The sequence below is a fragment of the Heloderma suspectum genome, chromosome 1, assembly GCF_057233095.1.
Source record: "Heloderma suspectum isolate Gila_16-S chromosome 1, 16-S_ref, whole genome shotgun sequence".
Lineage (NCBI taxonomy): Eukaryota > Metazoa > Chordata > Lepidosauria > Squamata > Helodermatidae > Heloderma > Heloderma suspectum.
This window is the reverse complement of record NC_139458.1, coordinates 35,808,953-35,825,363: the sequence shown is the minus strand read 5'-3', so window position 1 is coordinate 35,825,363 and position 16,411 is coordinate 35,808,953. Positions and strand designations below refer to the sequence as shown.

Below are 16,411 nucleotides of genomic sequence, written 5' to 3'. Positions count from 1 at the left end.
CGAAATCAGATTGACTACATCCTTTGTAGCCAAAGGTGGCAGACATCTATGCAGTTGGTAAAAACAAGACCTGGAGCTGACTGTAGTTCAGATCACAAACTTCTTATTGCACAATTTAGAATCAGACTAAAGAGAATAGGGAAGACCCACACAGCAGTTAGATATGAGCTCACTAATATTCCTAATGAATATGCAGTGGAGGTGAAGAATAGATTTAAGGGATTAGATTTAGTAGATAGGGTCCCGGAAGAACTATGGACAGAAGTTCACAACATTGTTTAGGAGGAGGCAACAAAAGCAAAAGAAAACCAAGAAGGCAAGATGGCTGTCTGCTGAGACACTGGAAGTAGCCTGAGAAAGAAAGAAAGCAAAAGGCAACAGTGAGAGGGGGAGATACGCCCAATTAAATGCAACATTCCAGAGGTTAGCCAGAAGAGATAAGAAATTATTTTTAAACAAGCAATGTGTGGAAGTGGAAGAAGATAATAGAATAGGAAGGACAAGAGACCTCTTCCAGAAAATTAGAAACATTGAAGGTAAATTCCAGGCAAAAATGAACATACGGAATATATACGGAAAATATATACGGAAAAAAGAATATACGGAAGATCTGTATAGGAAGGATAATAATATCAGGGATACAGACAGGCATCCTGAAGAGTGAGGCTGAATGGGCCTTAAGAAGCATTGCTAATAACAAGGCAGCAGGAGACGACAGTATCCCAGCTGAACTGTTTAAAATCTTGCAAGATGATGCTGTCAAGCTGATGCATGCCATATGCCAGCAAATTTGGAAAACACAAGAATGGCCATCAGATTGGAAAAAATCAACTTATATCCCCATACCAAAAAAGGGAAACACTAAAGAATGTTCAAACTATCGAACAGTGGCACTTATTTCATATGCCAGTAAGGTAATGCTCAAGATCTTGCAAGGTAGACTCCAGCAATTCATGGAACGAGAATTGCCAGATGTACAAGCTGGGTTTAGAAAAGGCAGAGGAACTAGAGACCAAATTGCCAATACCTGCTGGATAATGGAGAAAGCCAGGGAGTTTCAGAAAAACATCTACTTCTGTTTTATTGACTATTCTAAAGCCTTTGACTGTGTGGATCATAACAAATTGTGGCAAGTTCTTGGTGGTACAGGGATACCAAGTCATCTTGTCTGCCTCCTGAGGAATCTGTATAACGACCAAGTAGCAACGGTAAGAACAGATCACGGAACAATGGACTGGTTTAAGATTGGGAAAGGAGTACGGCAGGGTTGTATACTCTCACCCTACCTACTCAACCTGTATGCAGAACACATCATGCGACATGCTGGGCTTGATGAAGCCAAGGCTGGAGTTAAAATCACTGGAAGAAACATTAACTCTGGCGTGGGCTGGTCCATGAAGTCACAAAGAGTCAGAAGCGACTGAACGAATAAACAACAACAACACGTACTGGCATGTAGAGTGGCTGATTTTGTTTTGTTTTTACTGCTCTTGCTCACCATGTCTGTAGCCTGGCAAAACAACCCGTGAACAACCCACAGTTCTGGGTTCACACCTAACGATAACCCATGGTTTAAACAATCCTAAGTTCACAATCCAACAACAAACCATGGGTTCTCTTTCTGGGTTGTTCGTGGCTAACAAATTTGTTTGTTAGCGTGGCTGCATTCACACATCATGACAACCCAGAATTCAACAACACACAGATTAAATAAACCATGGTTTAACATTATGTGCAAAGCAGGTCACTAAACTGTTTAAGATACTTTTAAAACACAATCAAGATTCTGCACAATATCTATGCATTTGTCTCCCATGGGTATGCATCTCTTTAATATAACACTATTGTTATGTTGCAGCTGTGCTCCTTTTATAACTGCAGTATTTTAAAGAATGTTTAGCTGATTTTTTAAAAATGGTGTCTGTTTTTTCTTAAAATAATTCTTTCAAAGCTGTTAATCTCTCAGCGTAGAGGAGAGTTTTAAAAACAGTTTGTGATATCAGATGTGATTGGGAGGTCTGCTGTTCAAAGAGGAGGGGGGAGTGAAACATTCTAAAGGGCACATGCAAGCCCTTGGGGACGCTTAAAGTAGTTGTTTTGGATCCCAGCCAGTAAGTAAAGTTTATTTTAACCAAATGTGTGAAGACATATTTTAACGTCTGTGGGGAAATAGCAGATGAAGAATAAAGGAAAAACTTAAAGATCTGATGCAGCTTTCCCGATAACTGCATTAAAACATCAGACACCCCACATAAGCATAAGATAATTTTAAAGTCAATGTTTAAGTAAGTTACAGTCAGGCTACTGAATGAAATGCCTTGCACTTTGGCTTAGATAGATAGTTAAGTCTATCATTCAGTGAATTATTTATTAAAGTTTAGGGTCATACAATCTGTTTCAGTAGACACTTTCAGGCATTTTCTCTCTCTCAAATTTTGTTTGATATAATTCATATCAATACCACTTCAAAGTACCTCAGTTCTCACAGAAGCAGTAAAGTGGTGATTAATTCCCTGTGCATCTCCCCTCTTCTATTTACTTGTACCTTAATAACTATACCAGCATATACAAAAAACAATAATTTAAACCCTGTGAGAAACTGCTCTACTTTTTTCCTCCTCTTAGGATATAAAAACTGCTTCCATGCTAAGATGCTTAAATAGGTGCTATTTAATTATCAACATGACACTAATAAGTGAAAAAGCTTAGGCCACCAAAGGGCCATTCACTGAGTACTACATGGGCCTTTATTTATTAATTCTAGGAAATGTATATTCTGCCCTTCCACTGTGGTCACAGTGGCCAGGGAGATTCACAACAAAAATGAGCACCATTTTTGGTGGAATGGCTGCTATAAATACAAATAAATAAAGCTATACTTCCCTGCCTTACTCTTCTGATGGCAAACCCTCTCTGACACCCAAAGAGCCACCCCAAATATCAGGGGACCCTCCAAAGTGGCACTCCATGAGATGTCAATAGAAAGGCAGAGCCCGCTCTGATCACAGGGCAGGGCGGGGGAGATAGGTTAACTTCACTCCAGTTATTTTGGTTCTATTCAGGTGAAACTCAAACCAGTGATCAGGAAGGGGAGCTTGCAGAGCAAGAAATCCAAGTGAGATTGATGGTCTGGCTGCCCAGGTATGCGACATAGGACAGAGGAGTGGGGTCCAAAAAGTCAGGCTGAAACAAGCCCAATTATGCCATTCAAATTCAGGCAGAGGGGAACAGAGTCTGTGTGACTCATGTGATCTCATGGCTGCCCTTGGAATGAGGCCAGATCGGTCTTTCCCACACAGTCAGGTCCAATGGTGCTGGCGATGAACGAGTGTCTCTCAGCCCAAACTATGCAAGTATTTCCAGCTGCCACGAGCTCCTCCCCTTTCTCCTGCACAGGCAAACAGAACTTGGGTGGAGAGATATAACTCACTGGTGCAGAGTGGTGCTTGGCTGTGTGGCAGAGACTGGTGTGGCTCCATTCCAGAAAGAGATGAGACACCCAGAGTCATCAGGCGATTCACTCAAACTTCAAGCCCTTCCTTCTGCCTGAGCTTCAACTGCATATTAGGTCTTCTCTCAACCTGGCTGAATTTTCGGACCCTGCTCCCCCACCTGTGTTACAGAGATCCTTTTTCTAACTGCAAGCGCTTCTATGTTTCCTTTGATTTGTCTTTGTTATTTAAAATGGCATTGTGTGTAAGCACATACGTATGGGGATATCAGATTGCACCGTCTCACTTTTTTGTGATATGGGAGCTAGCCTCTTGCCATATTACTTAAGGATTTTGCTTTCTTTCCTCTTCCTCTTGTGTCATGTCTTTTGGACTGTAAGCCTGCAGACCAGGACTCCCTTGTTTTTATTGATTGTATGTAAGCTACTCTACGAGCCTTTTCAGCTGAAAAGCAGGGTAAAAATGCTTTAAGGGCGCAATGCTATGGGGACAGGCGGCCGCCTCCGAACTCGGAGGCGACCGCCTATCCAATGCAGAGCAGGAGAAGCACATAGGGGATTGTTCCCTCCACGCTTCTCCTGCTCTGCATTTGCAGCTGGACAGAAAACGGAGCAGGGGAGGAGGCTGTCGGACGACACATAGGATGTGTCGTATCGACATTTCCGCCTTCCCCGCGCTGGAACGCCCCCTGGAACGCCCCGATTTGGCCGCTCCGCGCTCCTCTTTGGAGTGTGGAGCGTGGGGCTGTTCCGCGCTGCCTGCGAGGCAGCGTGGAAGGGGGGTGAAGGTCAGTTCTCCAGGAACTGACCTCGGAGCGTGGGCTCCGAGGTCAGTACTTGGAAAACCAGATACCCTATGGCTGTCTAGCAGCTGACTAGCGGCCACAGGATTGCTCCCTAAAGAAATTAATACATATTAGAGAAATGGAATGTGAAATGTGGGAGATGCACACCCGTGTTTTCATTACAACACAGAAAGCCTGGTTGTGGTTTCTCCGGGATGGAAAGCAAGGCACTCTGACTTTGCAGTTTGCTTTTTTATAAGTTTTCTTGTGGCACTGTTTGAGGGATTGCTCGCCAGTAAATTGCTTTGCAGGTATTCCCCACTGCAGAACTAACAGCATGTCACAAGACAATACGTAATGGGATGCAAAGCAGTAACATGTACTTACAACTTGGAGATTGTTGAGACTGATATCGTATGGTTGTTTAACCAGCCCATAGGTGTTCTTTTTTCTTTTTTTTTTAAACTTCATCAAATTTGCAGTACATTGATCAGACTGTACCGAGCTTAAAGTTTTTATATTGAAAGAAAATAGTCATTAAGCCACTTTTTAAAATGACACTTCCTGCAGAAATGTTTCCTGTTTCTTTCTTTCCTCCTTTCCCACACTAGACAAAACTGAAGGCAATTTATCCAGAAGAGATTTCTGCAGTCGTTTGCTGATATGTGTGTATGTGTGTGTGTGCGTGTGGGGGGGCTGTGATTACCAAGGGAAAGCCACAGAAAGTCCACTGCATGCATAGAAGCCTCCTAGTTCAGCTCTTAGGATCCTGTCAGAAGTGCAGTTTGTTTTGTAGGGTGCTGGACAAAGGTGAGTCTTGCCTCTATATACACAATGAATCTCTAATGTTTCTGAAAGTTCCTCAAAGTGTATTCTTCATTTATTATACTTAATCTTGCTTGTCCCCAAGGAGCTCGGGGGTTCTCACCCTGACCATTATATTCCCATAATCCAATGAGGTACTTTAGGCTGACAGAGAGAGAGAGTGAGAGCGAGAGCGAGAGAGAGAGAGAGAGACTAACCCAAGGTGAGCCAGTGAGCTTCATGGCTGGAACTCAGATCTCCCAACCCCTAGTTCAACATTATCCACTATTCCACACTGGCTCTCCCACTGTATTCCAGACTGATACAAGGAGAACATGAGAGAGGGTGGCAGCAGCCCAAGCGGACCTACTTGTTACTTCAAGACATCGGGCTTCTTAGCATTTACTAAGAAATAAATAAAAAAGGACAAGTGCTCTTATTTCTGCTAGTTTGAGGGTCTAGAGCAGGCTTCCCCCAATATGCTGCCCACCAGATGTTTTGGATAAAAACTCCCATCATTGCCTATACTGGCTAGGGCTGATGGGAGCTTTAGTCCAAAACATCTGGTGGGCACCATGTTCGGGAATGCTGGTCTAGAGGAATCACATAGACCATAGCAAAGGGAACCCTTTCACTGTTTTCAATTGTGTCTAATACAGTTCACCCAATGGCAGCCATGTTCAAGTAAAGGGAGAAGTAGATGTGACAGAGCCTAACAGGACTGTACTCTTAAGTATATGAACTACTAAAGTACTATTTTAAATTAATGCCAAGAAAAACCCGAGTGACACTTGCTAAACGGCACGTTATGACTGATAAATTACATAGTGGGATAGAGACTATGTTTGCCCCCTTTTATTTCCAACTAGCCATTAATAAAGGAAACACACAGACTGTGTAATCTGCAGGCTGAAATACATTCTTGCCACCATATTGGTTTTTCATATAGAAATAGAATATGGTAAACTTGTTTTGAAAAACGTATTACTATATCTGCATCAATGTTTGTTTCAGTATACTAAATTTAAATTAATTTTAGAACATGCTATAATTCCATAAATGAATCTTAAACTAACAGTGAATGTATAGAACAAACTGGCTACTGGTCCATTTCCATGCACAATTCAAAATGACCTACCAAACTGCACATGACTTGGGACCAGGTTATCTGAAATACAGTATTCTCTCTTATGAGCCTGCCTGGGTTTTAAGTTCTTCAGGAGAGGGCCTTCTTTATGGTCTGCCAACATCTGAAGCAAATTTGGGAGGAACTCAATATGGCACCTTCTCAGTGTCTGCTCCAAGGTTCAGGAGCTCCTTGCCAAGGCAGACCAGTCTTGGCCCACCAGCAAGCACAGATGTTTTTATTTAGATAGACCTTTTGCATAAGCTGACTCGTTATGACCACTGTAAAAACACTGCAATTGGTTTAGTTTTCATTGATTTTATTGCTGTGTTTTACCTTGCCTTGTTTTTATGTTTGGTATTTTATTGCTCTTTTACTGTATTTTGTTGCATTTTACTGCTGAGCCGCCTTGAGCATCATTAGATAGAAAGGTGGGATATAATATTTACAAACAAACACTGCCTTTGGCTTGAAATAAGCTTCAAGTCTCTGAGGGGTACGGAAAGATAGTTTCTATGAAGGAAGTGCTCTTCCACATGAAAAGCTCCCCAAGCATACAGGGTTGTATGTGTTACTGTGATATCATGTTTAGCTCCTCAGAACTACCAGGCATGCCCAGCAAACTCCACCAGTTGATAATAGCCACCACAGGAAAGGCACAGACAGGTTTGACCTCACCGAGGACTAAAGAAGCAGTTTCAACTCTGTAAGTTCTGTAATTCAAGAGTGAACCGTCAATTTGGAGATATTCAACAACAAAATGTAGATAACACCTCATCCATCTCCAGTTCTATTGCTCTGGTTAGAACTGGACTTTCCATGTTTGTTTCAAGTTTGAAAAAAGGTGGGAGATCCCATCACAGATCTCCAATGTCAAGTCTGGGCACTGGGGTTGTCCTATCTCAGTAGATTCCAGGCTTCTGCTTGCTCTATGCTCTAATTCAGGTTTGCTCTAATTCAGGTTTGGGGCCATACATATTCTTTCTTTCCCCACATGTAACATTTCAGGAAGCAGACCAAGGCTGCAAAGTTATGTGCACTTACTTGGGAACAGGTAACGGAACAGGTAACTGTAAACCGCCTGAAGAATTTTTGTATAAATATTGTAAATAAATAAATTGATACTACTGATTATTTCTTCTTACATTTTTTGTTCTATACTTCCTCCAAGGTGGTCAGGGCAGTGTATATGCCCCCACCCTTTTATTCTCACAACAACCCTGTGACGTAGATTACAATAACATGAGCTTCATGAATGAGTGGGGATTAGAACCTCAGTCTCCCTAGTCCTACCTTGACTGACACTCTATCCTCTACATGTCATTGGCTAAACATAAAGTAAATCTAAAGCAAACATGCATAGATGTGGCTGTTTGAGGTAAAACAGATGAGCAAACCCCAAATGACGCATCTGTTGCTGAGGTGTACCAGTTCTGATTGCAAGCAAGGGATCACATTTGCTCCCCCACATAAAATGCTCTTTACAAAATTAGCATGTTGCTGAAAGTATTAACCTAGCACCTTTTCCTTATCATGCTAGTTTTCTATGTGTAGATAGTATTTTATGTAGGAGAAACTTAATAGATTTGATCTCTAACTTGCTGTCCAAAATGATACAGCCCAGCAACAGATACATTATGTGGGGCTGCAGCTTGCCTGTTTTAGTTCAAAGTCCTTCTAACCCAACTTCTCAAAAACAGCATCGTTTATTGCAGTAAGTACAACAGAACTTCTGAATGCACATGGCCACCTCCCATGTGACCAAACTGCTTTATCCTTAGTTCTCCCAGTCTGTAATGTCAAGGGGCAGTAGCCAATGGGGCTGTTGCACAAGGGGGTCCTCCTGCCAATTCTGTTGTGTGAGCGGCCCCTCCTGCCAATTCCATGCACAAACAAGACCCACCACTTGTGCAACGGAGATTTAGTGCTTCCTCGTTTCTAAATTGGGCTAGGTCTGCGGAGCTCCCTTATCTGAGATCTGCTGACCTCTTCTGATCTCGAAACGAGCATTTCCGCTTCTTTCTGGTTGCTCCCGGAAGTGCTAGATCTCCTCTGCACTTGCAGAACAGAATTGGTGGGCGCAGTGCCCTGTTGGATACTGCCCATTATCTGCATACACCTGAGTTACCCAAGCTTTAAGAAAATCCAGCCAACTTCTCTGCTACCATGTTAGAATAATAGTGCAACTTCTCTCTCTCTCTCTCTCTCCCCCCCTCTCCCCTCTCAAAATAGTTTTCCCCCAGAAACTAGTTTTAATTATTATCTTCTTTTGCACTTTTGAGTAAAAGTTAAAAAGACATAATTTCAGATGGCATTTATCTTTTTGCTCAGAATTCAAGGGTTGAACTGCCTCTGTCCCAGTTGCACATTTCCACTATAATGTCAGATTAAAGTTCACCAGAACAATGTCAGCCTTAATTTTCAATGAGATACTTTACATTTCCATGACTTAACACAACCTGAGGAGTAGTTGGGAAGGGGTGGGGGCAGTCAACTTTCTGACAAGGTTATTAAATACTAAATGCCATCCTCCCCTAGTCCGCGGTTTCATAAATTAAACATACAATGTTCTTGTCTTGAAATGTAACAAAATGCTGCATTCTGAATATGCTTTGTATGTCGTGCTTTTAGCTGACATACAATAAAACATTCTGGCTGGCTGAATGCAATGAATACAAGTTCCTGTAGCTAATGAGCAGGAAAAGAAAACAGCAGCTGTGCCCCATTACCTGCATGAAGCCAGATTTGAGCCAGAGTCATCCAAGGATGCAGAGGACCTTGCTTTGGAGTGCTGCTCTGCAAAGATGAGGCAACCTCAGACAGTGCCTGCTCCACTCTAGAGGCTGCTATTGATGTTGCATGCACTGAACCTGCGGAAGTAATTTAAAAAATTATATCGGTAGAAGGGGTGGGGGGAACTGGGCTCTCACATGCTGTTTTCAATTCTTCATTTTAACTCTGTACAACGTAAAGATATTATCAACATCTGTGCTCCAGAGCATTTGTCAGGCTTTTTTGTAGTTATAGAGATGTTAGTGTTAGTGAACCTGCATTAAAATCCCTAGTTTACTGCTAGCAGAAATGACAGATGAGATTGGAGCAGCCACTGTGAAACACAACGCTTTCAAATATCAGTTGCAAGTATATAAGTTCTACATACATGCACAAAAGCTCTGAGACCCAAGGAGATTTGGGATGACGCTACATGATGTAACTGCTCTACAATGCTAGTCATTGCTGCATTTTCTTTTCAAGAGGGGTAATCAGAAGACTATTTTTAAGGATAATAAGAGCCAGACTAAAATAACCTAATACACACGGAATGATCTCAACATTTCCCTGAACAGAAACCAATTAAGCTGCACTGATTGTAAAGTTCACTTAATCACCAATATTAGCAGATGGAGAAGTGAAAGGACATTCCCCCTTCATCCCAAACAGAGTTGTTAGAATCAAGAAAGAAAACTCCTCCATGAGTATTATACTCTCTTCTAGTCTTTTCCCTGATATTTTTCTATATGGTACTATTTATTATTTTTTAAAATGTCTAACCACTTTCCCATGCACTTGGTGATGTATGAACAATTGGCCCAGGTTATACAACTAAATAACTAGAAGCAGAACAGTTTTGCTGCAGTTCCTAATCATGTGAGAAGCTCAGTGCACCTCTTTAAATGAACATGACACTAACTGAACAGATCGTTGAAATATAACGTATATGTACTTTTCACAAAAGCTTAGCTTACCAAAAATATAAATGAAGAGTGAAGTGTCAGAAGTGTTTGCAAGAAGGAAAAGATGAATACCTTCTTTGTCAAGCTACAAATAAATTGGCACACAATCTAATCACCTTCTATTATTTCCTTGATGGCAATTTTGGAACAGAGCTCAAATGTATCCTATTTTTCTCCAAAATAATGTTAAATGTGTACATTGGAACTTCTTATTCATTAGCCACCATAGACAATACATCTAATTAAAGTCACCAGCTTTTTTTGTCTGGCAGTGCTCCTGTGGGCGGCTTTTGCAGCTGTGTGACAAGCATAAATTAAGCGGCTGAAACTTTTCTTGGCATGCAGAAGGAGAAATGTTATCTGCCAAATTTCTGCTTGCCCCACAGCTGCTAAAGGTACAGGAGCTCCAGAACTTTCAATTTTGAAGACTGTAAATTCTAAAGATTGCCTATCAGATGCAGAAGCACCTTCACACAATCCTTTCAGTTTCTTTTTTAGATATATTTCATACTCTTACACAGGGCTCTCCAACCATTTGGAGCCCGTGGGCACATTTGGCATGTTGAAAAAGTGCCCTGGGCACAGCACAAACTGACTGCTGTAGGGGGTAGGAGGCCAGTAAGGAAAACATTAGGAGTGCCCTCTTATCTGTATTTGTGTGTGCATGAATATGCAGCCTGTATGTGTGCTACCCACCCTGGTTTCTGTCTGTCTGTCTCTCTGGCTCCTTTTTTTCTCCTTCCTTCCTTCCTTCCTTCCTTCCTTCCTTCCAGCTCTCCTTTCTCCCTCCCTCCTTCTTGCTCTCTGGTTCCTCTTTCTTTCCTTCCTTCATTTTCTCTGGCTGCTCTCCCTCCCTCCCTCCCTTCCACTGGTTTGTCCCTCCCCCTGGTTCCTTTCCCCCCCGCTCCTTTTTCTCTAGCTCTTCTTTCTTTTTCTCTGGTCCCCTGCACTCTCTCTTTAGCTCCTATTTCTTCCTTCCCTCCTTCCTCTCCCATCTATGCAACTGTGAGGAGCAATTTCTCTATTCATTTGCATGGGGGAAGAAAAAAGCCCCCCTGTCAAATATCGGCTGGAAGGGGCCAAAGTCCACCCCCCCACACAAGGACCCTGGTGCTTCAGGGTCCTTGGTGAGGGATGGAATTCACCTCCCTCCAGTTGTTTTTCAGCATGGGCTTTTTTTGCTCCCTATATAAGGCTATGAGGGATCTCTCCATTGGCTTGTATACAGAGTGAAAAAGCCCCCTGCTGAAAATTGGCTGGGGCGGAGTAAGGCGCACCCACCACCAAGGACCCTGTTGACCCAAGGGTTCTTGGTGGGGATGGAATTTGCCCCTGCCATACACTTTTCAGTAGGGGGACTTTTTGGCTCTGTATACAAGCCTATGAGGAATTTCTCCATCCATTTGCATGGGGTGAATAAAAGCCCCCCCTCCAATCATCTGGAGGGTGGCAAAGCTCATCTCTGTTGCCCCAAGCATCCTTGGTGGGGGTGTACTTTCCCCCTCCCCCACCATTTCTCTGCAAGGAGGACTTCCCCCTCCCCTGTACAAGTTAATGGAGGACTCACGACATTCACTTGGCACAGGAGGAAAATAGCTTGGCGGACAGAATGGTGCCACGTCGGGGATCCCTCCTCTTACATCTTGATCCTAGACAAGTTTACTTGGAAGTGACTCACATTTATTACAACAAGGTTTAATTTCAATGAGTGTGTTTAGGATCTGTGAGGAAGCTGTTGCTGAGTTGGGACCTCTCAGCGAGGTTCACTGGCCTGGAACCAAAGAATTGCTCCACTTGTTTGTTAGGACTTTCCCACCCCCACTCCTTGCTGTGGTCCTTTGTGTCCTAAAAAGCCTCTTCTGAGAGCCAGGTGACCCCTCTAGAATCTCATGCAATTGGGCATGGGGTGGCAGGGTGGGGAGAGAGGAATTGTCTTGCAGAAGTGGAAACACTTCCTCTCATGCACTGTCATGATGGATCCTATCTATTTAATGAGTTTTCACGTGTTTTAACATAAATATTGGAAGAGGGGCTACTATCAGAGGATACACATTCAGACCAGCTCATTCCCCACATCCTTCCCCTTTTGGCCTTAACAGCAGTTAAGCATTACACCAGTACCAACATTAAACTCGCTTAAGATTAACCAGATTTCTTCATAACTGGTGTCAAACCCTGATTAGCCGTAACCAAAGTTACTATCAGTACTGATATAATGCTTAACTTTTGTTAAGGTCAAAAAGAGAAGGATGTGGGGAATGTTTGTTCCAGAGGGGCTAAAGCAGGTGTGGGCAACATTTTTGGCCTTGTGGGGCACATGTGGTCCTGGGTGGCAGGCTGGGGCCAGGCACACACACAACCACTCTCCCCCTTGCCCACATCTCTGTATGCAGGGATGGGTAACTGCTGGAATGGTCTTTTCCTTGCTGCCCAACAGACGTCTGATCAGCTGGGCTGTGGGGTAAAATGAGTGGGGCTCCCCAGGCCACATGGAGAATTGCCGAAGACTGCTCAGATGTGGGCTAGAGGGAAGACGATGCAATCTGAAAGCTCATTCCCAACTGCTCAAAAAGTAGGAATATTACATTTACATTGGTGTAGTGTGCGGCCTCCATTTCTTTCTAAAATTTAAAAGTGTTTTCCTAACACACAGCATATCCACTGCATTATGTCCACTATGACACACAAATCCTATTTCAGCACTAGCCCTTTTTTCCTTTTGTAAAAATAATATGTAAAAATAGCCCAACTTGGTATGCAACTAGCAGATTTGCACAAGGGTGTGCAAAATTAAAGAACGAACCAGTGTGTATGCTTAACTACATAAGTACAGCTGTACCCATACATCTGAGATTTATAATTGGCAGGTCAAAGACCCTTTAGGGAAAGTCGGAGTCTCACCTTGCTTCTCCTCACTCCCATGTTGTCTCTGTGTATACTGTCTGTTGTATATCTTCATGTTTTTAAATTTTGCATATTGTATTTTTTATGTTTTTATTAACCTCTGTGAACCACCCAGAGAGCTATGGGGCGGTATAGAAATGTAAATCATCATCTTCATCATCTTGAGAAGGGAAGGCATCTATCAACTACAAAGCTATTCTTTGGTTCCATGCAAACAATGACAAAGGCTGCGAGTCCTGAAAAATATTAAGCCCATGGAGCAGTTAAGGACAACTTCATACCTAAGGTCTAAAAAAATGTGTCAACATGTGAAATGTGTGTTTGCAGAAATTCTCTTTAGACATGGCTGCAGATCATTGTCAAGTGGCAAACCCAGGTTTGCTGCTGCTTAAGAATGTATGAAGCGCTGCTAAGTCTTTGTTTGTTCCTGGCAAAATCAGCATAGCAGCGTATGGGCTGCTACCACTTGGGTTCCAAGCTATGGCCATTCAGTATTTACTCTGTATTATTTTCTCGCGAACATTTTGGCTTTAATGGAGAATAATGCTTCAACATGCTAGCAAAACCTGGGTGCGAAGGTTTTGCTCAGTCTTACTAGATTAAGGCAAAGCCCTATTCCCTAAGCGTGGGTGAGTCCCAACGTCCCTGATCTTGGCTGTTATCTCCAATCCAAGTTCAGACTGAGGGGCATTGGGCCGCTTTCCCCATGAGCGGGCAAGTCCCAATGCCTCTCATTCCCACTGCTATCTCAGATCAGAGATTACAGTGGGGTTGCAGGGCAGCCTAGATCCTTTTCTCCATCCTGGGAGGAGGCACAATTCCATGCCTCCTTCCAGCACAGAGAAAAGAAAAGAAAAAGGGAGGGGTGACATCAGGGGGCAGGGACCATGCCCCCTGACATCATCCAGCCCATGGGCAGCCTGGTGGAGGGGCAATCTGGCCTCCCAGCAGAAAACAGTTCTGCACCCCTGCCCTAAGGCATGAATATTCACTGATATTTTATACATCTGCTCAAACTGTACAGTGCCCCTTCTGCATGTCTATAGACTCAGGTTATGCTGAGACTATGGCATGTTGTTACTGAGGTGGTAATGCCAGTTCAGACTGCAGGTGTGGGCTCACATAACCTCTGGTTGAAACCCTGGAAAGCCATTGTCAGTCGGTCTTGACAATACTGGGCTCACTGGACCAAGGGTCTCTCCAAGTATAAGGCAGCTTCCTATGTTCTCTATGTCTGAGTGCATCTTGTGTGTGTGTTTCTGTATAATTTTAAAAATAGTATTGGATATACAAAACTGGATGTCAGGGACATCTAGATTTGTACGTGGAAGGAACTGGGTATATGAAGGAACACTCAATCAAGTGAGCCTCCATTTGCAGACTGAAATGGCGCAGCCCTGACAAAGGTTTACCACCTCAGTGAAACTGAGGCATGTGTGGGAGAGAGTAGGGACAGAGCAGTCACCTCTGGCCCTTTGCCTAGCCTCTAGACACATATCCATGACACCTCTGTAGTGAGGTCTGGTGAATACTTCTCATCTATGTTTTCAGGAACATAGGAAGCTGCCTTATCCTGAGTGAGACCCTTGGTCCATCTAGCCCAGTACTGTCAACCCTGAGCTGGCAGCGGCTCTCCAGGGTTTCAGGCAGGACTTTTTCTTGCCCAACCTGAAGATGCCAGGGATCAAGCCTGGGATTTTCTGGATGCAAAGCACATACTGTACCACTCGCTATGGTCCCTCCCTATTCCTATTGCAACTAGTATATTCCTATTCTATGGAGACCTTTATGCTATAACCTACGGCTTGTTTGTTGTTGAACTCGTACTAGAATACTCATATTTCGGTGGTCCAAAAGTATCCTCCTGAAAATACTAAGGAACAGACATATTCAGCTGTTGCCTGGCCACAATATCTGCTGCCTCACTTTTTATTACACTGCGTAGCTATACCTCTTCCAGGAATTATGGTTATATTTAACAATTCATTCACTGGGAAAAAGCCATGCTTTGTTTGAATGACTTGATTTTATAATCCTTTAATTCAACAAGAGGCACCTACCACAATTTGAAGAACCAACAAAGGAAGCCTGCCATTAAGACAGGTGATGATTGAATTTGTCAGCATTTTTGCAGGTATTTACTTTGAGAGGGACTTTCATTTCTGGACAGTTGATAAATTGACTGATTTCAAGCAAGGGAAAAAAAGGGCAATGGCCTCAATTCTATCTTGCTTTTCTACTAGATGCTTTATGAGAAATAATCATGTCTTAATAGGATGAACATATTGCTGCTTCTCCTGTGTTTAGCTTTAAGACTGCCAAATGAATGATGAAATGGTAAACACTTGACATAGTACAAATCCTTCGGAGGCTCACCCTCTCCCTGCTGCAAAACGGGAAGTTGCTTTTCAAACAAAATTCATGAGAACAATGCCTTAATCGAAGGAAAACGAAGCAATGGAATTGAGCAAAATCATGCAAAGTGAGAACACACATAATATTTCACATGTGCAAAAAACAAAAACAACAAAAAAAGATCAGGCAGCAAAGCATGTAAGAACACCAAAATGTGGTCATGCAGGGATCTGTATGCCAGTGCATGCAAAAATGCTCTCTATGTGAAGAGACAGTACCTTCTGCAGGACTAAATAAAACAGGTATGTCTACTGTCAAATCCCACAAGACTTTATTAGCAACTGCAACAATTCATCCCCCGCCCAAAGCACGTTAAAATGCTTGTCAATGCTTTGGGAAATAGTTTATGTGCATCAAAGAAGTAACGCTCTGGGCCTTCTATGCTATCACCTTATAGAAAACTTCCTTTGTTCCACAGGGTCAATACATGAAGCATTAATGTTCCCTTTTCTCTAATTAGTTGAACGCTACTATTAAAGGTCCAAAATCCATCTCAATATAATTACTGAATGGTGAGGAGACCAAACAGATGGCTAATAAATAATAATACAATACTAGATTAAGTGTCAAACTAGAAGTAATTGTTACTAAAGAATTTTAAAATAGGCTGATGATTCCATTCTTTAAACATATTTTTACTGCATGATCTGCCCTGGATTCCATCTACTCCTGTTAGCCAAAAGACAAGAAAATGAACCAACAGAGCAGGAGAAGTCACTGCAATGATACATAGACATAGTTGATTAAGGAGTTCACTAATGAGTATACAAGATTAACTCCTGCCTTTTAAACACCTTTATTTGAAGCCCTCCAGAAATTAATACTGCCTCTTTAGTAAATGAACTCAAGTGCTCAAGCCTCAGGGTGACTCAAATGGGTAAAGAGCAGCAGCCTTGCTTAGCACACTGTCAAACCTCCATGATGAATGGACAACATTTACATTCTGTGGTGAAGGGAGGGTGTTATTACTAAGTCTTTAGGAATTTAAGAATAGACCTGTATAGTAAATACTACTTACAAACTGAAAAAAGGGAGAAAAAACCATGAAAGTAAGCATCTGGAGGGTTGCCTTTAAACAACAGATCAAACCAGAAATTAAAATCACAAAAAGGTAACATCTATAAAACAGAATTATGCAAAAAGCAAATACACTTCTGATAACCTTTAAACTGTAAGCCAGCTTTGCTGTTTT

The 16,411-nt window shown here is 42.5% G+C and overlaps 1 protein-coding gene across 4 annotated transcripts in view; it reads right to left on the bottom strand.

Moving 5' to 3' along the window:
• The window catches only part of TTC7B (tetratricopeptide repeat domain 7B), a 157,967-nt gene that overhangs the window by 29,426 nt on the left and 112,130 nt on the right, over positions 1–16,411 (bottom strand). For 3 of the 4 annotated variants that reach the window (XM_084840811.1, XM_084840820.1, XM_084840827.1), the window contains one exon: positions 8,896–9,036. In XM_084840811.1, the coding sequence (XP_084696937.1) occupies positions 8,896–9,036 (141 nt within the window). Of the gene's footprint in view, positions 1–8,895; positions 9,037–16,237; positions 16,289–16,411 lie in introns of all 4 variants that reach the window. The other variant, XM_084840837.1, reaches the window with a different exon arrangement.